Genomic DNA, 24,003 nt, shown 5'->3' on the forward strand with positions numbered 1-24,003 from the left:
TGAAATTGGTCTCGAAAATGCATGTTTTAATATTAAAGCAATTAATTGCAGTGGTATGATTACTTAAACAAAATTCAAACAATCGTAAAACACATGCCTGATACAGGGGTGTCCGCACACCGGGAAAGACATAAATTTAGACGTATTAAAGGAAAGTCATTTTTAGTAAAATGCTCAAATCATAGAAATTGACAAGTGGTCATGAATTTTGAGAACATGTATATTTATCATTGTACAGATCAGGTTACACATTTCAAGATTGGAGTGCATCCACTTTAGTACTCTCGTTTTTCTTTAACAGTTTTAGAACTTAACGTTTTAAGTTTTTCCCTCATGTCTTAAATGCGTAGTTGAGGGCTCGTAGACTACCAATTTTGCTGCTCTCCTTCAATTCGAATTTTAAGTCATTTTCATTAGTGTTGATTCAAGAGACTTGTAAAAATTATCATTGATTTTGAGCAGTGTCTTCAGTTAATAAATTTTAGAAGGCAAAGTTAGTCGAAAGAGTTAAGGACTTTAAGACATCGATAAAATACAGAAATCCTGGAATTTTCAAGGGTAAAATTTTTTTAAAGTGTTGCATAAATCGCAATTTCGGAAAGTCTTCAATATTTTTATCCTAGCCTAAAACTTTGGTGGTAATGTCTTGGAATTTAAATATGAAATTAATGCACTCGAAAATGTTATTACAAATAAACTAAATTATGCTAAGTCATCCTTATACATGGAGTTTTCTTATATTAACAGGGAAGAGACAGATCAGGGAGATCAGGGAAAAGTCAGGGAACTTTATTAATCAGGGAAAAGTCGGGGAAATATCAGGGAATTTTGAAAAAATAACAAAAAATCAGGGAAAATTGATTTTTTGAAGATAAACTTTTTTTTTTGCTTTACAAAATTAAGTACTTTTAATTCCTTACGCATTTTCCGCCAATTATCTGTTCAAAAAGAAAAAAAAAAAGAGGAAAATTAATGAGGTGCGATTATACACTGTCCGCATATTTGTGCATCTCTTTTCCTGAACGTCAAAGTATTGAATCTTACTTATTAACCACAGGATGAACTTCCTAAGATTGCTTTTGTGTCTGTTAGGTTGTTTATTTTACCTAGCTTGAAATTTCCTTTTATGTTTTCAATGCTACGTAAAATAAACAAACATACAGGCAAAGAGGAAGCCTTCAATTATGCCTTAGCTCCGTTGCCTTTATTCCATTGTCTCGAAGTAATTAGCGTATTATAATCACGATTTCAAGAAGAAATCTTTGGTTTTTGAATTAATACTATAAAAGCTTAAAAGTTATTACTTCTTCGCGTTTCTAATTTAATTGCTAAAATTGAACTTTCAATTAAAAAAACTTTGTTTTTTGCCGTTATACTATTTGTTGTCACCGCAGATTATAAAGGTTTTCTTTTCTTCAGACTTTAGTGATTCTTTAATTTTATAACCAAGTTGTATTCTTCTTTTATATATTTTGAAATTAACTAATTGCTTTTTTTCCCCCTTGCATTTCAAAGTTGTTTGTTACAAAAGCAATCTACTTGTGTACTTAAGAAAATATCTTTATTTTTTTATTGTTAAAATGCTGTATTCATTCATTAAAACCTATGTTCTTGATTAGAGAAAAGCTCCCTATGAATGGTTGTCAAATGGTTTCATCTGTTTTGCATAAATATGTCAATTAGTTAATTTTCAAGAATAAATTCTTAACTTCTTATGCTAAGTGGTTTCTGGAAGTAAAGTTTTTTTTTTTTTTTTAATTTTCTATAATCTTTCCATTGTATAAAAATAAAGCATACTGTTTTGTAGGTCATCCCCCCCCCCAATTGTCTTGATTTTTTTTTAACCATTTTATTTTTAAAAAAAGTAGCATCTTTTTAAAATATATCTTTAGTTCAACAATTTTACATAACTTAAAACGTTTAAAATACTGCATTTTATACAAACATACAATGGATATCAAGTAAAGCCAAGAAAGAAAACCATTATCATTGGTAACGTAAATCAGGGAAATTTGGTGAACTTAATCAGGGGAAAAGTCGGGGAACTTTTTTTCACAGTTCCTGTCGCCACCCTGATTAAGGTAAAAATTAATGCAACAAGGTAAATGAGTTTTCTCACTTCTATAAAAGCAGTTTCAAAAAAAAAAAAAAAAAAAAGTCTAGGAAAATCGTTATTTTATTCAAGATTTGTGTTCGCGAAACACCTTTGAAGAAACTGTTGATGCTGTTTTTTCATATTAAATGGTCTGATCTTTTCTTATCTACAAACTAATTAAAAAAAGTATTTAAATTTTTGATACATACCCCAGTTTAGTGGGGTAATTCTTGGTCTGTGTAGAAGGTGTCCATCCTAATCGTGGACCAATAACTAAGTTCTGAATCGTTGAAGATAAGCATATAGTTCCAGTTGGGAAAAAAAAAAAAATCTTTGTAAATTGCATAAGAAATCAAAATTCATGAAATTTTTGTCAAATCAAATTTTCAAACAATTACATAATTTAACTTTTATACAGTCTCCCAGTCCTAGCAAAATATTCCTGACACATTTAAAACTTGAAAAAAGAAACTTTTCTATGACAAATTGACCGAGTGATGGAAGCTTTGAAGCATCACTATTTTCGAAGATTTTGTCTTTTGCGGGAGAGCTGTGTAAGGGGATGTCTGCGAATTGACAAAGTGTATCAGTACGTTTAAATTTATATCTACTCTAGTTATCGGGAGGCATTATGAATCGGTGTAAAGACTTAGCAAGTTCTATTTGTTATCTCAAAGGTTTAAATTTAGAAGGCGGTTTTTAAAAAATTTATTTTAATTTTTTTATTTATTTTAAGAACCTCTAACTTCCATCAGCGAATATCATTAACAAAGTGAACATTTAAAAATCTTTAATTTCAAATCGAATATTATGTAATAAACAATTATTTTTCCTTTTTTTGAAAAAAAAAAAAAAGTTAGGAGTTAATTAGCCCATGTTTACTCTGTCATCGAAGTATCCCGTACCTAGATTTAATTGACATGGAGAAAAAATAATTTATGTTACGGTTCATGCCACCGCTAATACAGTCGGTGCAACGTTTTTTCTTCTTGGCCGGAAACGTTCGTTACAGCCTTGTACAGGCTGTATTTTCTTTTTCTTTATCAGCACTACACTATAATTTGAAACACTAACCTTTTACGTAAATTGAGATTCAAAATCTTAATTCCATTAAAATTCTCGCATGGAAATAAAAGCGTGACTCTATTCTGAGCACCCACGGGACCGTACAAGGGTCCAGATTATGGTATATGGTCCAGTATCATTTTTATGTGCTGTGTTTCTGGCAATGCGACATTTCTGAGCATTTAAAATTTTTTTGACAGACTCTGAACTCTTTTCTGGGTGCGGCAATTATACCGATGCGGCGTATCTACTGTAAGTTATTGTATTTATTGCGCCTGATTAAAGGGAGGGGGGAGAAAGAGATATATGCAGGCATTTGATGCCAAGTGCTTCCCCCCCCTCACTCTCAATTTCGTGAACAATTTCCGAATGAATGTTTTTGTTGTAAGGTGAGGATTGAGATAAACTATTTGCCTTCCCTTTTATGTACATAGAAACATTAGTAACTGATCTTTGTCTTTGATAAAAATGTTATGTTTACCATGCATGGATGTTTCCTTTTATTTTCGTGCCAAAAAATTTTGGAACAAGGAGGTAAAAATCATCAAACCATTCAAACAATATTCGTTTTTATTGCTTGATTAAAATTAGAACTGACTCATCACTTTGATTCCCTCCCCCGAACCCCCCCCCCCCCCCCCGGAGGTGGCTAGCGAAGGATGTATACTGAATGCAAATTTTATCTGCAAAAAAAAAAAAAACCGCACAAATATGTATAGCTAAGCATTAATTTTCCAAAGCCAGGGAGGGGAGAAATTGACCCCCATAATTGACGTGCCTGAAACAAAAATGTATGTTGAATGCTAAAAATACATAACATAGTACAAACCCTTTAGTTGACTTATTTCGTTAATTATTTAGTTTAATTATTTTGTTATAAATTTTATGCCCCATATTTAAGAACACATTTATTTTAGTTCTGTATTTTCAGTCGTTTTCCTTTTTTTTTTCAAATTCAAACATCTGCCTCTGATTATGCAAGAATGCATGTCAACTACTGATTATTTTTGACTAAAACTAATTTAATATTTGCTTTGCTTTTGTATCATAGTTTATGATAACAGGAGCTGAAAGTGATAGTATTTTTAAATGATAAATGGATGCTCTTGAAGGAATGTTTTCGTTTTTGACAAAACAAATCTGAAACAAAAATGGTTTTATTGAACGAAATAGGAGTTTTATTATCATTATTATTAATTTATTTATTTATTTGCGATCGCTATATTGCATTTTATTCTTTCACACTTAAAAATTTTATTACTGTATTGGTGAAAGGTGTTTCTTTGTTTAGATTTTAATTTCATATTTTTGTAATTACTATCTTTGTTTCCACTAGTTTATTTTCCATACTAATGATTGTCAGTCGTCTTGACGTGTGTGTAGTCCTATCTCTTCCTATTTTTTCCTACTTTTCTTAAGCGATTTTTTCCTACTTTTCCTACTTTTTTAATTTTTGATTCCTTATTTCCTACTTTTTCCCCTCAAAAAACCACTTCGGGGTCTGATTATAGAGGGAGTAAGTATATTCTATTGCGTTAGTAGACTATGTTCAGTTCTGTGCTCCGTGAGCTTTACCAATAACTGAGGTAGAGATTTTGGATTAAAGGATAGGTGCAATGTCTAATTCAACTCTGTAAGATCTCAACTCTTGCATTTATTCATTTCTTTTTTAGTTGAAAAAGTTGAACGTAACGTTCAACAATACAATATTACAATACAGCTAACGGTACAGTACTTGAAAAAAAAAAAGTTATTTTTAATCTGTTGATCCTCATTGCAAGTTATGTCCATCAGCCAAGTGAAATTTTTCCGGGTGATTATCAGCCGCATTTTGCATAAAGGTAATCATACTTGAAAGGTCTTGAATACAACTTGATACTTAGCTGAATGATCTCATGTGATGCATTAATATCCAGGAAAATTCATTCATGCTATTCAATCACTTATAAAATCGTGAATGTATTTTAGTCCTTCCAATTTGATTTATAGGAATACCCGAGTACCTATTGTGAAAATGTTCAGTATATAGAGAGTTGATAATTGAAGGGGATTGAAAATAGCGTTCATAATACTGGGGTGTTGAGAGGTTACCCTATGTTAAGTCTATGGAGTTTCGCCGGGGCCACTAAAATGTGTTCAGAATATCGGGGACCCCGATACTATGAATTTTTTGATTAATATGAATATAAATAGCAGAATAATGACCATTAATAAAATGACTTAAAATAGTTAAATTTGTTCGCATTTAATTTTTTTAATTTGAAATACGTTTTGTTTTTACAACATAGCATAACAAAAAGCAAGTTTTGAAACCCTTTCTAATCTCAAACTATTTTGCAATTTTGAGTGAACAAATGAAAAATTAGGGAATATTTGTTCTACTGCTTTACTACTTGAGGGGTATGTTTAAAAATGTGCAATTAAGTTGAATAAGTCTTGAGAAATGTTACATGATTTTGCTACACCTTTCCAACATTTATCATATACACATTTTAGCAGTCTTTTTTTTTTTTTTTTTTTTTAATCAGACATGCGAGTTTCAGTATTTTTTTGAAAGATCTAAGTACTGTATGCAGAGGAAAAAGGGAGGGGAGGTTGCTGGATGAATTCAGCATGTCTGATTCACTTGCAAGTGTAGTAAAAAAAAAAAAAAAAAAATGAGAGTGATGTTTGTTCACACAATTCTCATACATTTTAATTGACTGTGTGGCTCACATGTCTCACATATTTTAATTGACTATCCTCAAAAAACATTTTAAAGTTTTAATTACCAAATTCATATTAATGAAATTTCTAATTAATATTCTGATTTGAAGTCTCAGTTGTATTACATACTAAATAATACTATTTTTTAGTACATTTTTTGAAGTCTGGCCAATTTTGCCGTTTTTTTTTTCTAGTTTTTGCTACTGTCTGTCAAATATACCATTTTGCCAGCAAAATGCTCAACCCTAATTCCCACTAATCATTAAAATAGCTCATTGTTTGCGCAATTAAAAAAATAACTACTTTGATTTTAAATTGGCCTCGATTTTTAAACATTAAAAGTTTATTTTGTTTATTTCCGTGAACAAAGCATTTTTTTTTTTACTTATGAGTAAAACAATTGGAACTTAGCTGGACCATTGTTTATGGGAGCTTCTAGTACGTAACACTTTCATGGAAAAATGAAAAAAAAAAAAAAACGAAAGGTTTCGAAATTGAAAAATATTTGCGTTCAAAAGTTACATTTTCTAGGGAATGACCCATATACTTCGTTGTGTATGATGGTAGCGACATATGCTACAATGAGAAATTAATTTAAATTTTGGACAAAGAAAAAGCTGAAATAAATTTTCTGGAACAAGGTGTCGGAAATTTTGGTTTGTCCACTTGAGACATTCGTAGAAGTAATTTTAAATAAATGCATTTATTCAGTCTAGTTCAAATCGTGAAGAAAAAGCCTTGAAGTTGATATTAACAAGATTGATGAAGGTAGCAAACAAATATTAAAGAAATTTCTTCAAGAAATCGTGGGCTTAGAGCAAAGAGTAATAACCAATTGTAGTCTACTATTAAGAGTAACAATAAATTATTTCAATTATAATGTCTTATTTAATACTTTTCATCATTAAAAAAGTCTGTGTGCTGAGAAACAATAATTTAGAATAGTTAATTGCTTTTGACATGGATTACTTTAAAGAAAGGGGGTGACCCATAATTGCCCCGGGGTAATTCTTTTACAACTCTTATAAGTCAGAAATAGTTTTTTATCTTTTAAAAAGATACTTAGCAAATGTGAAATATGATAGAAAAAGAAAATTGTCCTCTCATCTGATGTATCAGTCTGCTTCCAGGACAAGATATTTTTCTATTTCTATCATATTGTTACAAATCCTGTAAATAGTAATTATTGTAATAACGTAACCTGTAAATAGTTTCCCGTAATGAATATACAACCCCTTTTCATATGGCTAAAGTATACGAACCCCTATTTCTTTTTTGTTCATTGATAAAATTTGATAACGGTCTACTATGTTCTAGAAGCGTGTGGAATATTTGAGAGATTTCTTTTCGGTGTGTATATAAACCGTTAGCGATGGATAAAAAGTGAGTTTCGATTGAGATTTCGAACTGAGAGCGTATTTGCTCTGTTTATAGCGAGGCATTTCGCTGTGTTGTTTTCGTATTTGGAAGTAAATACGTGTGTAACCGTTAAGTTTACGGTGTTGAGTGATATTTGCTTAATTGCTGATGATTAATTTAGCAGTTGTTAACGATTTCTCCTGTACATAGTGTAAATAAAGCTCCTGTATCAAGAACTGTGTCTTCATTTCAAGAAAGTGGAAGTCGCACCGAATCCGTTACAATATTTATCCCCATCCCCTTGCATCCGCATCTGATCATAACCCTCCTTTACCAGACGAAAAATAGCTTAAAACTGTATTTTGGGGACTTAACTTGGGGTACGATACCTCGAAAACTACAGCCTCCTAGTTGTTCCCTAAATTGGTATACGGAAAAATAAATGGAAATAATCGTTTTGATGCTGTCGAAATGATTTTCGTTTGTGTTTCGGCCAAACATTAAATGTCCATAAATTTTTCACAGATAGCCTGTATTTCTCTGCCGCCCCAACACGCCTCTTATGGGTATGATAATAAGATAAAATAAATGAAAAAAATGTAAATTATATTCTTGATATGATTTTCGTCCAAATTTCAGTATAACTCACGAATAATCATTCCAACCCTCACCTAAATATTAAGTGTCCAGGAAGTGGGGACTGGGGAGGGAACGTGGACGTGATCCCCCCTCCACCCACTATGCATGCGGTCAGGGCCCAATTTCCCGATAGGTAGAGTAGGCAGCTGCCTAGGGCGGCAAAATTTTCAGGGGCGTCAAATTTTGCTTTAACCACTTTTTTTAAAAAAAAATTATTATCATTCTTGAAAATGAAATACTAGCATTCTTTTATTTTCCATACCAACATCCTTTTCCTGTAATTTAATAATGCTTACTTTCACACATCTTTTAAAAATGAAATAAATATTTTTCAAGTATGGTAGTAGATGTGTGTAAACCATAAGGGTGGTTCTCCAAAATTCTAACAATATTATGTCCCAGTAGCCTAACACAAAAATTGTTTACCTCAGAAAGTGTTTTCGTTTTTTAATAGTTAGAAATAACTTATCTGATGTTATTCTACTCCTATTAAAACAATAACTCATTTAGATTTTTCTACAAAATTTTTTTAATAACCAGAAAGTCACTTTTGGCGTGTCCCCAATCGTTTTTCAAATGGACTTAAATTATTTAAAAAAATTATATCAACATCTCACAAATTCAATTTGTAGTACAAAATTGAGCATACTTAAAGGTGTAAAATAGCATTCTTTAAATAAAATGAAATTATTTAAATTATTAACGTACATCATTTTAAACTTTGTCCCCAGGTTTCATGTCATTATCCTGTCCTAGGAATAAGTTTTATTATAGATTAAAAAAAGGAATTTTTGATTTGCTGTGCTGTAACACTGTTTATTATCACCATTTTATTAGATTCCTTGAGTATTAAGTTCATATGAATTTGTCTGCTGTTCTTACTAAAACTTTGAAGTTAAAAAAAGAGTATGAAACAATTTTGCTGTCATTCTCCTGGACAAAATTTCTGTTTTAAATAAAAGAAAAATAATTACTCATGTGTGGTGTGTAGTTGAACTAATTTGTTAGAATCGAAAAATAACGTCAGTTACCTTAATTATAATCCTGGGCTTACGTAACAGGCAAATTGTATGGAAAATGTCATTCTCCTGTCCTAAAAAAACTCATACTAGTCCTAAAAAAAATCACTCTCCTAGCATTATTTCTCAAGCACTGGTATTGTCCGTTTTTCACTAGTTGAGTTTGGGGATGAGGCTTCAGACCAACACTGAGAAAGGTTGCAATTGGCCATCGTTATCGCGCTGTAAGAAGACGATTGTTCTATAATTTTCTAAGAAATTACCTCCCACCTTCTTTCCCGAAAAAAAGGTGTGCTACTAAGACAATTGTTCGACTTAAAAGTATTTTAAGATTTGCAGTGTATTTCTATACGTTTCGGGTTAATTTATCATTGATTTTGCGAAGGAAATCCTAAACTTTCTGTCTTTCACGCTAAGTAAACATTTTCTGAAAACACGGTGAACAGTTGCAGGTGAAATTGGAAGGAAATTTTTTCCTTCTATTCTGCTGAAACTTTCACAGCTCTCAAACGTGGGTTTTTCATAGATATTCTAATTATAAACCTCTAATCGCATATTGTTAACTTTGCTGGTCAACCATTTCTCACCTTATTTTCAATCCGATTTTCTTCTTTAAAGCGTTTATTAAATATTACACAGTGCTTAGGGATAAATGAACTACTTTTGCAATATTTCGAACTGTTTTACTTCGAATATAATGAAGAATTAATGCGTTTTCGAATTGTGTTTGTTGTTGCTTTGCGAATACGAGTCATTTTTAAAATAATACGTAGATTTGTAAAGTGAACAAGCAAAAATTAATGCCAAAAGATTTTTTAACTATCACCGCATTGAAAAAAAAAAAAAAAAAAAAAAAAAAGAAAGAAAGAAAACGACAGACGATAACTTTAATTTCGAATTTTTCTGAAAATATTTCTCTGTCACCTCATTTTTGGCCCATTTCAAACAGTCAATATTTTGTAAAAAAAAAAAAAGGTTGAATTGATGTAATCATGTAGAGACAGTATGAAAAAGTATTGAACTACTATTTCGATTCCTAGGCACTTCATTTTTAACCATACACATTTAAAGCCTACGAACAATTTTGGAAGCCTCAGTAGGTAAGTTGCTCTCTGTGTGACACATTTCAATACTTTAGTACTATTTTTTTTTTTTTTCCAATATGGCTTTTATTCTTCAGAAATGAAAAAAGGAACAAAACAAAAATTAAAGCTTTTCACATGCCAATATGGTTATCTACAGAATAAGTGCCTGAAACAACGTTTAATGTTACTGTTTTAACCTATTTATTTTTGTAAATACGAAAAAATATACATGCTTTTTTTATTCAAGTTTTTTCGATTACTCTAAAAGTAATTCAGTTCTTCCAGTACTTTTACGGAACAGCGTTACGTGTGGGGATCATAAAATAGGCAAAAGTTTGTTGCCCGTGTTCTAATACAGATCCAAACAAGGACGGACACAAGGGAGGGGCGATGGGGCGACCGCCCCTTCCTTGAGTCGAGATGCAGAACTCTTCCACGACATGTCTTTGATACTGAAGTTGAAAATTGTTTTAGCCTATCTTCAATAGTTTGAGGAAGCTCTTGCTGTCTGGAAAATGAAAGTGTAGCACATATCTTATTCTTAACACATTACTGATAGAGATCTGAACTTTGTATAGGAAGTATTTCAAAGTTCCAAAAACTCAATTTTAGAAGATTTTAGATGATATTAAATAGGGTTATAGGGTTCAAGGGCTCTTCTCAGGAAAGTTTGGAAAATTGAAGTCCCCCCCCTCCAAAAAAAAAGAGAAACTTTAATGGGACACCTTTGATGGCGTTAAGGTAAGGGATGGGGTTTGGTACACTCCTCCGCAATTTTGTAGAAAAGGAAGTCCCTCCCCTTCCCAAAATAACTGAAATGAGACGATCTTTCATGGTGTTTGGAAAGGGGGGGGGGCGGAGGTTTGCGAATTTATAAAAGGGTAAGGGTGTGAAATCAATCGCCCCCTCCTTGAATAGTTTCTGGATCCGTCCTTGGCTCTGAATGTAAAATGCGTTATTTTTATCAAGAAACGTTGCTATAGTCAACCTATTCAGTTGTTCAACATATCCCACACTGGCAAGGAAACTGACTCAACCACAAGAAAAAAAAAAAAAAAAAAAAAAAAAAACAGCAATGGAGAAAATTAAGGTTTGACGCAATAGTAATTTTAAGTGATTTAGTCTCAAACATTACAATATGCGCAGTCAACTTATTATGTGATGTTTATTAATTAGTTTTTGAAGTATAGATACATAATGCATACTTTAAGCTCGAAAAATATTCTTCCAAATTATGAAATTTTAATGATGTGTCATTATTGATGAAATCGTTTCTACGCCCCCCCCCCCTCGCACCATTTAGGTGAGCTAACTTTGCGGTTTTTGTGTCGAGAAAAAGCACTAAATTTAGATTTTAAATCAATATCCGGTACGGTTTTCCCAGATTTTGAATTCTGTCACTTTCCTTGCCGGAGTGCGATATGATTCTTTATTAAAAACATACATGATCATAAACAAATTGTGACTAGAGCTTTCCAGGAAGGAGGGGGGGGGGGGAACCGGTCTTTTCCCTTAAAACAATTGTTACTGCGATTTTGGTGACTTAGAGCAAACCTAAGGAGTCGTTCACAAATGATGTCACGCTTGAAAGGGGTAGGGAGTGAGGGTTCGAGGTTCACGAACTTCGGACAGTTAGTCTCAAGGGGGAAGGAGGGGATTATAAGAAATATGACTTCACATATTTTGGTCCAAATAAAAGCGTTCGTTATAGCAATATGTTCATCGAACATTGCGTGAGATGTGACGAGGGGAGAGGCTAAGGTGAAGTGTAACGTCCTTTGTGGACAATCCGTGTTTACGTTAGGCTACTGTGTACTGAAGTGTTATAACTAACTTCGTTTCTGCCTCCCCCCCAGAAACGAAGTTGGTTACCTTCCCCCTCCCCCCGCCTTGAAAATACTCGCCCTGGGGGTAGTCGTCATCTCTTAAGTCGGACCCAAACGATGAACCTATAATTTTAAAACAGTATTCAAACCAAATACACATTTTATAACGCATCGCAAATTATTACATATTTCTAAACATTAATATTCATGCAATACTTAGAGAAATAGCCTTGATTTTAATAGTCAATTGCTTTAAATATTTCAGATTGATTTTTTATTGTTTTCTCATTTACTTTTATTTCTCACATGTAAATCCTTTCTGGAACAATTGCCCAGTCCCCGCCTTTGGTTCAACCAAGTTTTTTTTTTTGGGGGGGGGGGGAGAGAGGGGGCAACTTTTGTTCGAATAATGTTTTCATCATTTTTCAAAAATAACTGCTACTGTAGATCTACTGACTGTATATCCGCTCTATATGATCTGAAATTTTGTACAATCCATACAGATGCATCAAAAAGAAACAACCCGTAAGAGCTACTGAGTCACCCCCCCCCCTCAAGAAAAGGGAGAGGGAGAGGGAGAGAGATATTAAGTCTTCAAAACGAACGCAACCCTTAAGCATTTCAATGCCACAGTCTGTGTGGCAATGAAGTTTTCCTGCCCCCCCCCCTTTTTTTTTCATCAGCGCACTTGCAATTTCGAATATAGGACGTTAGTGTTTAAAAGGTTATCGTTCAAAATTCAGAAAGCCTATCCTTAATAGAAATGTTTCATTCGGAAAACAAAATACCTTACTTTTTTTTGTAAATACAATATTTTTGTTCTGAAATTTTCAGTTTAAAAAGTATAGATTCCCCGTAGACGACAATTACGCGAAGCTAGAAACGAAAGGAAAGAACACAAAGACATTTTTACAAATTTAAATGCCCGCCAAATTTAGGGTTGTCTCAATTGAAAGCGGTAGCGATCACCCCCGCGCTAAACTTAGCTTTGCTTTCGGGAAGGAGTTCCGAAGTCTCTTCTCCTCATGAACGCACAATAATGCATCCCATAGAAAAGAAGGATTTATTTCCAATACATTAGTTGGAAAATAAGATTAATTCGCAACTCCAACAAACTATAGGGGGCGCTGCAGCCACTGTCTAATGGCCGATGAAAAAACTAAAGCAAACGCACGCTGTAACATATAAATTGCTTCTAAACTTAGGAAATGATAGATATTTTTGTTCGCATGTATGATTTTTTGTTCTTTATTCATTTGAAAAGATTTTTCAAAGTCTTTTGGTTATTCTGACCCATGTAGAAAGAGATTAGAAATCAAAAAGTATTACGAAAGTAAAAAATTATGCAGAACACACAGTAAGTTGTTCTGAAGCAGCCATTTTCACGATGTTGAATTCGGAATTCATAAATTTTTGGTTCGCTTCGAACGGCATTTCCATTTTGTACCGTTTTTTCTATACATTAGTACATATTAAGTTCAGCTTCGTGACATTTCCGGCATTTGTTTACATTTTTGTCACATAGTGCACATACGTGACAGACTGTCAAGAGTAACGTTTAACACTAGATAATTTATTTCTATGGCTATATGATTGGATATCAAAAGAAATCATCATGCATTTAATTCATTCGTCATGGAAATGATTTACCTGATATGCGAAATCTTGTCAGGATACATTATTCTTTCACACAATTTTAAAACCATAACCCTATAAACAGATTTTTGGCGAACTTTTATTTTTTATTGTTCAAATTCTTAACGTTCTTTCTGGATTTTTCAATCTGTTCTGCGATAAATATTTTCAAGAAAATTTATTTTGCATACTGTCTATTTCAGTAGGATACTGTAGTAACAAAGGTTATTTAAATCATTTATGTGGAATTAGGTTAAGGAAAAGTGTCCAGTCAATGTTGTTAAGTTCGTTTTTTTTCATCGAATTGAAAAACTGATATTTTTTCAAATTCACTCAGAACAAGATAAATAAAATGTGTACTCACAGTTTATATGAGATATTTTTGATGTTACGCTGTTGCGAATGACGATTCCAAATGATGAATTACGCAAATAAAAAAAAAAAAAAAATACACATAACAAACTATTTGTTTTGCCCAAAATGAACTAATGGAACGCAATGTTTTAGTTTTGTCGGCAGTTTTGTAAATCTTCGCAAGGCAGCGTATTCGAGCGCTTGAGTTGCGAATTGAAAGAAAAGAAAGTTAATTTTTTTGCAAACGATAAATAAAAAATGTATCAGTGGAATGATTCGCAACTCCAACGAACTACAGGGGGCACTGCAGTCACTGTCAAATGGCTGACTTAAAAACTAAAACAAACGCATGTGGTAACGAAGAAAATGCTAAAAGTGTTGTGATTTTTGTTCGTATGTATGATTTTTTCGCTTTATTCATTTGAAAAGATTTTTCAAAGTCTTTTGGTTATTCTGACCCATATAGAAAGTGATTAGAAACCAAAAAGTATTACGAAAGTAAACAATTAATGCAGAACACACAGTAAGTTGTTCTGAAGCAGCCATTTTCACGATGTTGAATTCGGAATTCATAACTTTTTGGTTCGCTTCGAACGGCATTTTCATTTTGTACCGTTTTTTCTATACATTAGTACATATTAAGTTCAGTTTCGTGACATTTCCGGCATTTGTTGACATTTTTGTCACATAGTGCACATACGTGGCAGACTGTCAAGAGTAACGTTTAACACTAGATAATTTATTTCTATGACTATATGATTGGATATCCAAAGAAATCATGCATTTAATTCATTCGTCATGGAAATGATTTACCTGATATGCGAAATCTTGTCAAGATACATTATTCTTTCACACAATTTTAAAACCATAACCCTATAAACAGATTTTTGGCGAACTTTTATTTTTTATTGTTCAAATTCTTAACGTTCTTTCTGGATTTTTCAATCTTTTCTGCGATAAATATTTTCAAGAAAATTTATTTGCATACTGTCTATTTCAGTAGGATACTGTAGTAACAAAGGTTATTTAAATCATTTATGTGGAATTAGGTTAAGGAAAAGTGTCCAGTCAATGTTGTTAAGTTCGTTTTTTTTTTTTTTTTTTCATCGAATTGAAAAACTGATATTTATTCAAATTCACTCAGAACAAAATAAATAAAATGTGTACTCACAGTTTATATATGGTGGTAGTTTTCTTTTCAGTTGATTGACCATTATTTCTTTTTACTTATCGAATTCTGTAATCTTACCATCATTTTATTCTTCTCATGATAAAAATTAAAAATGGTTTAACTAAAAACGCGAAATCTCGCCAAGGCTACTTTGCTCGCACAATACTAAAACTATAACCCTAAACACATTTGGCGAAATCTTTCAGCTGAGAATAAAAGGAATAAAGTAAATTCTTTCTCGGTTAAACATTTTTCATTTTGTTCTACGATAATAAATTCAAGAAAATATTTTGCATACTGTCCATTCCAACTAAATGCTGCTGTAAAATATGATTAGTTAAATTAATTTAAGATTAAAAAAAACTCATATTCTTACAAATTCATACAAAACAATAAAAAATTTTACCTGGTATAACGTTATCCAATTTTGTTAATCTAGAGTTTTCTTGTTTACGCTTCCACCATTTAATACTTTTTTGAAAGAAATAAGGAAAACTAACATTATTTTGAGAAGCTCGAGAATACTACTAAGGGACGAATTAATTTCTGTAGCTGAAAGCAAACTAAGACACATCGATTGCGTTAATAAATACTCAGAACAAACTCAGAACAAATGTGTTTACGTCAACAGACACACGTGGAACGCAACGTGGCAATGTTTTAGTTCCATCGGCAGTTTTGTTAATCACCGCAAGGTAGCGTATTCGAGCGCTGGAGTTCCGAATTCTAATTATTTAATTTTTGTTTTGTTCAGACGAATCGTTCCAAAAGAGATTGATTGGTTAGACATTTGTTTATCTAAATGTTGCTCGAATAGATTAGTGAAGTTGCTATTACAGGGCCAGCTGCGCCAATTGTGCCAAACTGCTCCAAACGATCGCGAAAATGGACTTTTTTGCGCCAAAATCGAACAAACTTACGCCGAAACTGAAATTTTGCATTTAATGTTGCAGTTCCTTTAGCATATTTGGCAGTTTTGGATGAATATCATCAAGTTCATGCATTTGAACATGTTTTAACGATTTTTTGACTTTGTCCCAATTTTTTGCGCATTTCAAAATCCGATCTCAGCCGCTTTTGAAAGCAAGATCGTTTTAATTTTTTATGTCATTCTGTTCTTTTGACAAAAAATTTTTTGCACTGATCATTATTTTCAACCTTTGTTATCTTTTGTTTTCAGTATATGAGGATTTGTAAATTCGTCTTCTTGCCACACCCACTCGAAAATGTCGATCCAGTAGCATCCAAATTGATCTAAGCGAATGCCGTCTGTAACAATTAATATTGTTCACCAGTTTTTAATCTTAGGTTTCTTACTATTTTAGGACAGAAAAATGATCTCTAGGTTTGGTTGGGATTAACCTTAAGATAACAAAAATCTGGGAATTCTAATGCTCTGGTAAGGAATATGCAAACATTTCATTTCCTTTTTTGTGACATTTCTCAAAATCATTTTTTTTTCATTGTAATTTCATGAATAATTTTGTGATTACATATCGAACACTTAAAAATAAAAAGTTTTAATGTAGCCTTTGCTTGGTCTTCAGATTTGTTAATCAAGTAGTTCAGTATATAAACATATATGCCAAGGAAAGAAAAAACAATACGGTCAAATATAAGTGAATAACTTAAACATACCAAAAAAAAAAAAGTAGCTAAGAGAGCATCAATTTGTAGCTGCAGTTATTGTGTTTTTGCATCCTTAATCTCCTTTTTTATTATTTTATCATGTCACACAAGTTTCTGTGTTTGAAATATACATAGTTGCTATGATGCAAAATTTAAATTTTTGCTGCCTCAAGCTGCACCAAATTTGCAATTTCACTGCTCCAGACTGCTCCAAATTCACCATTTTGCTGCTCCAAACTCAACATTTTTCTGCTCCCAAGATTTTGCTGCCGACCAAAAGCGAGTTTTGGTCGGCATATCCCTAATATACAGGGTGGTTATAAAATAACGTGAGGTATTCAGAGCCCTCTAGCAAGTGAAGTATTGGACGAAATATCGCCAAATTTCATGGGCGTACATAGCAGACCATGGGATTTTGATTTCTATAATTAAAAAAAAATAAAATAGTACCAAAAGTCACCACAAGGGGGAATTTTGGCTCTGCAAAACTATATTACTTGCTAATCCTGAAGAATTAAATGCCACAGAATGCCAATTAAAAGCACACATCAAGTTTCTTTACTACAAATAATCGTTGCTTACAAATGAAGTTCAATAAAACCAACAAGAAATTTCAATTTGTAACAAGAGAAGAATTTTGCCAAAAGTCGTCAGGAAGAAATTTCCCCGCGGCAGCAAGGATTTTTTCTGAATAATATTCATGTAAGATGGTGCACTACCCCATGTTGGGCTAGGGGTGGTTAGGTACTGAGAGTATGGCGGCAACATTTCTTTGATAGCAGTTTTATTACTTATACATTTCCTACGGTAAGGAGACCGTTGTCGCTCAATCCTTCACCTTGTGATTTTTAACCATGGGGATTTCGTAACGGTGTTGTATATCTGCGACATGTTCCCAATATCTCAACTTTCAACACTATAAAAATGTTACAGATAGGCGAAATTACCCCCCCCCCCCTTCAGAGGTGTGGAAAATATTGTGCACTGTATGCAGTACCTGGAAAATCTCGATGCTGGTCATATTGAACCTCACACTTGTTGGTAAAAATCATATTTTGTGAATAAAATTGATGCATATTTTATCAGTTAGCCTTTAATCCTTCAATAGTCACAGTAATACACCTTTTCAACGCTAAACTTTCCCCTGGTGACGATTTTTGGTACTAATTTTTTTTTATTTCAGAAATCGAAATCCCATGATCTACTGTGTATGCCCATGAAATTTGGCAATGTTTCGTCCACTACTTCACTCGCTAGAGGGCTCCGAACACCTCACATTATTTTATAACCACCCTGTATATAATGTGTGTGCGTAGTAGTTCCTTACTTCAAAACATACTTTTTGCCGCTCCAATTACACTATTTTCGTGCTCCAAGTTTCCGCAAAACAAACTTCTTGGTGAGCCAAACTGCCCCAAGTTCACTATTTTCCTGAGCCAAGCTGCTCCAAAGTCACTATTCTCCTGCGCCTGAGATTGCTCCAAAAGTGGGTTTCAGCTAGCACATCCCTGCTATAAATTTCGTAGTTGCTTTAAATTAAAAGTAAAATATATGTTATTAATATTTCTGATTCCCTTTTTGTTTTTTTACGTTTGTATTTCCTGAACCATAAAACAATTCGCAGGTAATGAGAAAGTAACTTTTCTTTTTGTAAATTTTATCATACTGTGTACGACTAACTTAAAGAAAGTTTTAATGTAGCAATAAATCTTTTTTTCGTTGAAATGAATGTCCCTTATTCGAAGTGTAAGCTATTCAGAGTGAATAATATGGAAAAACCTATGTGGGACTTGCACTCGAAGAAATTGGGGGCGTCCGTTAAGGGAGATTTGCAATAAATTTTGTTTTATCATTTAATAACCATACTTTATGATTAAGGCTTCAGTAATTTTTTCTTACTAAGTTACATTTTAGATAACCAATGAAGAAATTCATTTTGTAACTCTCCTGGTGCTGCTTGTCAGTCTCTTGCTGTATGAAAATTTGACCCCTCTTTTGAAGGTGTCACATAGTTAAAGTGAGTTCCCTCTATTTTTCTCTTAATAAGTTCCTAGCAAAGAGTAAGTGATTTTTTTCAGCATTTTTAGTTATTTTTTAAATGTGATTGGAAAATATCAGGTTTTTGGAGAATCAACCATAAGCGTGAAGACGAAAAGCGGCGTCGATTGAAGAAAACCAATTGTCATTGCATTAAGCCAGAAGTTGCAACAAGATTGGAGTTTGACTATGACTTTTAGTGCCACAGTAAAGTTTATTCAATTATGGTTTCTTCAGTGATTGACGTGTATTTTCTCTTCTACATTATTAATATTAAAAACTTTCTGTTAATAGGGCGGGAAATGAAAATGAGTGACAAGAGAAAAAGGCTGAATGATTTTAAATGAAGGAAATGTGCTCTTAGTTAAAATCCGATGAACAAAAAGCAGTCTTCAAAAGTTTTTAAAAAGTAATATATATTTTTCAAATGGGCTGTCTTCAAAAGCAGACTCTTTGGACTTTTTGGAATGTAATCCAGTGACAATTTACAAGTGAAATACCATCGAGCAATGAGGAGTGGTAAGAAACGTAAAATGAGTGAACGTAATAACACAGAGGAAATTATTTAAATTGTTGATTCCTTTATGAAAACAATTTTTGCCGAGAATGAGGCGAGCGCGACAATACGAGCATGCACGAATATCATACATTCATAGCTCCTAATCGGAAGGGACGTTAAGCAAAATTAAAAACAATTTTAAAACATTTAAAAAAGGAAAAATAATCTCAATGTTGCAATTTGTCTCCAAATTTTCCAAATAAGGACTTTTTTGAGAGTTACCTCCCATCGGATACCACAGTAACCTCCCATCGGAACACCCCTGAATATAAAATGCCATCATTTCTTCATACGCTTGACAGTTCGGGAATACTTTTTTTGCGTTTTTTTTTAAATCACGAAAATTTTGAACTGTTTTTTTGAGGGGTGGGGGGCGGTCTTCATACGCCTGACAGTTCGGGAATATTTTTTTTGCGTTTTTTTTTAAATCACGGAGATTTTGAACTATTTTTTTGAGGAGTGGGGGGCGGTAGATTTCAAATCTGCCTACGGGCGACGTGGAGCTAAATTCGACTCTGCCTGCGGTTCTAAACACGGTACAGAACTAATTCCTGTAATTAAAAAAATAATAAATCTCTTTTTGAAATGTTTCTAAAGATTTAAAATCAAGTATTTAATTAGAGACAACTTTTGAAAAAGTTCGAAATCGACCACAACATTTTGAATGTCGGGTTGGGTACGATATAGAAAACGAACTGCTTTCTTGGAAGAAAGGTTTGCAAAAGCAACTTGTACTACCGGTCGTTTTATCTGCATCTGCCCGAAGGAAGAAGGGTCCAATTTCCGTGATAGCCCTTATGGCTCACATGCACATGAAGAAAAATTTTGGTTTAAAAATCAGACATTTAAAAATGTTAATTATAAATAAAATGTTGGGAAAATAAATTTTCGGGTCCATGTTATTTTTTTGATTATTCTTCTAATTTCAGTGACTAAAAGTAGTACTTTTTTTGAAGGAAACATCCCCATTTTTGGTTTGTAATTTACCTTCAATTTCAATGCTATCCCACATTATCTGGAGTAAAAAAGAAGTACACCCAAACCTGTTTTTGTGCAGTGGATAGGGACCGCAGAAAAAAAAATCGCACAGAACTTCATGAGGAGTTATAAAAACACAGTTAAAAAGAAAAAAATGTGGTGGATAGGGACCGCATAAAAAAGTCTCATGTAGAAAGTAACCCAAAAACTTATGAAATAACTAGGAATTTCTTCTTTAAGCGAAGTCAAAATAAACCAAGTAAGGATAATTTTGCCGAACAGTTGGACAAAACTTCCCGAACAAGGAAATTTTTGGGAGGTCACAGTGACCTCCCATCAGAATGCCCCTGTCGTCACTTGAAAGATACTACCTGGCTCTCGTTTTATGAATAGTTTCGTCATTAAAGTCCCGATCTGATTAAAATTTTCATGTACGGCACAAAAAAAAAAAAAAAAAAAAAAAATCGCACAGAAACGTTATTTTAATATGAGGTGCGGCCCTCGGATAAAATATGGTTGGGCACCGATGATCTTCAGTGTTCCTTTGAATTTAAACTGTACAAACCTTGCTTTGATTTTGTATTCCTCCCACCCACTCATGGCACTTTGCAAAATGTCCGGGTGAATCTTTCAAACTCAAACGTAGATCCCACCTAACCGGAAACCGCCTACTCCAGATTTTTGAGTGGACATACGAGAACCCTCCGGTCTTGTGTGGGGTCTCAAGATCTTTTTGGAATGCCACTGGTATTCTGCTGCTGAGGCTTCACTTGCTCACATCTTGACTTGCTTGGGATTTGTAAAGGATAAGGTTCTTTGCAACCCATACCTTTTCCTGGACTTTTTAGAGATATTTAGATTTATGGGGACTGTCTAGCACTGCTAGACAATTTCGAGATAAGTAAAAAAAAAAAAAACTTTTATTTTTCACTTATTGTATTGAATGTTCAATTTTTAATGTCGCAACCAAGTTGTAAATTGAACGCGCGATTGCACGATTCCCACAATATTTTCCGAAATCTCTTTCAACAAACATTCATCTATAGGCAGTTTCCCCAAAAGCCCAATTTAACATTTTGATCACACTGAAAAAATCCACCTTGGATGTTTCCCTTTTGTGAACGCTGTAACGGCTCATACATCTGCCGTTGTGTAACTCACGGTGGATTAATGTTAATTTTAAATTACAATAGTATAAATATATTAGATTTTATAGAACTAAAGGACAAATAAATGAAGTAAAAAAGTTCATTGAAATACCTGTCTAGTAAATCCATGGACTTTTTGAAGATTTGATCTAAACTTGCGACCTGCTGGAAACCAGTAGAACGTTCTATCACTCCAAAGCCAGGGCCTCAGTATCCGATACAAAATTAGTTCTCCAATCCTGGAAATACAAAAAGTATTTTTTTTTTGGATTTTAAACTTGAGAATTTTTTTTTTTCAACTGGTCTCTAACTCTTACCAATGAATAAAATCCACGCTATGTTGCATACTTCTCAATAAAATCGATTGCTTTAATTTTCTCAAGTTCGGTTGGACACTTTTGAAATTTGTTTTCCCAAAACGAAGAGAAAAATATCTTCTTTGATTTCAGCCTGTTTTTAAAATTTGCAGACAGTTCTATTTATGCGCCCTCTTTTAATGTGATATAGTGGTATCCCATTTTTCCATTTTTGAAAACATTTCTTTGATCCATTTATTTATTTTTATTATTTTTTAAAAAAATCTCCTGCAGCGCAGAATGTTTTAAGTTCTCTTATTATTAATCATTTATTGATTAAAATAATTTGGTTTATCTATTAAAAGCGTTAGAAGAGAGACAACTTTGAACATCAGTAGCTTATTACATACTAAAATTAATGTGTGTCGTAAAGACACAGGATAGAAGTAAAACTTTTACCTTTTCTTTTTTTTTTACATTCTAAATTCACTTCACCCGCACGTTTCCTCTCATTCCACGCTTTTGTTCTTTCTGTGCCTGGCGTAGGCATATTCACACCAGAATTGTATATTTTAATGAAAAAAAATAGATAATAAACAAAGAGAAAACCAAGCATTATTCGAAACCCGCTTTTTATTTGTTGCCAAAAATAATGAAAAAAAATAATAATTACAGAGTTAAATTTCGTAGTAAAAGTTAAAAAACTAATTTCACGGCTGAACTTAAACATTGTAGATTACACTGCTAAACAGATGTCTTGACTTGAATTAAAGAAAACTTCGAAAACCTTGCACTTAAAAATTTTAAATTGAACAAAATCCACAAATATATGCTTGCTTAGGTTCAGTCTTGAAATTAATTTGTTAAATGTGTTAACAAAACTAACTTTATTATTACTATTATTTTTCATTGTTCTTAGCAACAATTAAAGACCGTTACGTCACTTCCGTCGCACAAAAAGGTTGAGGATCAAATTCTCAAAACCCTCGCATAAAAAGTTTCACTTCAAAAGTCTGTTCGTTCGACTCCGGTACTCTTCTGCTGGAATTCTAGAGAGGAAAAAAAATGGAGAGAAATCGTAGTGTATATTTTGTATATTTTAGTGTTACAAGAAATCACGAGTTGAAACGATTGTGTATTATCTCAAATAAATGAATCATTATTTATATAAACTATTTCAACCCAACCGCTGTTTCGTGTGACGTTGAAGCATACAACAAAGGCAAATAAAAAAATACAGCGAAACCGCTATCTTGCGTTTCTTGGTCACAAGTAAAGAAGCTGCGCGAATAGTCAAGAATACCTTTGAAAGATCTTATAAGTATTAGTTTGGTAACCGTACGGCGATATTTCTCGCCAAGAAATCAGATTTCAAATCCAGTGTCAGCTTGTCAATGTTTGGCGAAGTTTCCACAGAACCACCCCATTTTTAACCTGTGGTGACATTCTCTGCTGACACTTTCTACGTAAATATTTGTTTGAATCAAATTTGCCATTAGATCGGAAATTATACATACTTCAGATTTTCTCATAAGGAGCTAATGTTCTGGTTCTGTGCTGCGTAAAATTTTTTTCAGACCAACGAAATTAAATTCTTTTGTGCACAATGTATGTCAAATACTTTCCAATAAAGTTCTTTCGCAGCAAGTCCATCTTTTGATTCAGGATTTTCGTGCGCTTCAAATTTTCTCATTAGCTCTCAGTTTTTTTGTACTGTTCAAAACATGCTTTGAAAATAAATTTTTATCTGTAATCTTCATATATATGATAGCGAATGATCGAGTAACGCTTCTGAAGGCATCAACAAAGAAACTCGCTCCACTACATGATAATTTGATAGTATTTTTTGGTAATGTTTGACATGCAGGGAAATGCTTTATTTTGACAAGGCTGAACTGTATCCGGTACTGGTAAGACTGTCATTTTAGGAAAATGAAGAAACGTAAAAATGGTCAACAATGAAGGCTGGAGTTTTGGGTTCAGGGTTCATTCACTAGAGTTAGGATTAAAATTTCAACTATCAAACTATCACAAAACAGACAATTGCTTCGTTCAAATGTAGAAGCAATTTTCATCCGTCATACCTTGACGGGCGATTTTCTAGTTAAATAAATAAACGGGAACATAACATACTCGTGAATTGCTTGAACATAATCTCCGCATCCTCCACTCTGAGAGTTGATGTTCACGCCCATTGCTGTTTCTGGAAAAGAAAAACGAAAATAAAACCAATCTGCTTTCAACACATTTTTAAACATAATTAAATCCTCTTTGTTTTATGTTTTTGCATAAAATTTCTTAAGCAAACTGTAAAGCTTGCTCACTAGTATTTATATTTACTACTTTTATTACATTACTAGTGCTATCCGCACGGCTTTGCCCGTAGTAAAAAATTAAAGGGT

At 33.0% G+C, this 24,003-nt stretch overlaps 1 protein-coding gene across 1 annotated transcript in view; it reads right to left on the reverse strand.

Moving 5' to 3' along the window:
* The window catches only part of LOC129222693 (cytochrome P450 4V2-like), a 108,244-nt gene that overhangs the window by 46,882 nt on the left and 37,359 nt on the right, over positions 1-24,003 (reverse strand). The window contains exons 6-7 of the mRNA XM_054857225.1: positions 23,735-23,804; positions 21,418-21,544 (exon numbers count right to left, since the gene is read on the reverse strand). Coding sequence (XP_054713200.1) covers positions 21,418-21,544; positions 23,735-23,804 — 197 coding nt within the window. The remainder of the gene's footprint in view (positions 1-21,417; positions 21,545-23,734; positions 23,805-24,003) is intronic.

Source organism: Uloborus diversus, chromosome 5 (genome assembly GCF_026930045.1).
Source record: "Uloborus diversus isolate 005 chromosome 5, Udiv.v.3.1, whole genome shotgun sequence".
NCBI lineage: Eukaryota > Metazoa > Arthropoda > Arachnida > Araneae > Uloboridae > Uloborus > Uloborus diversus.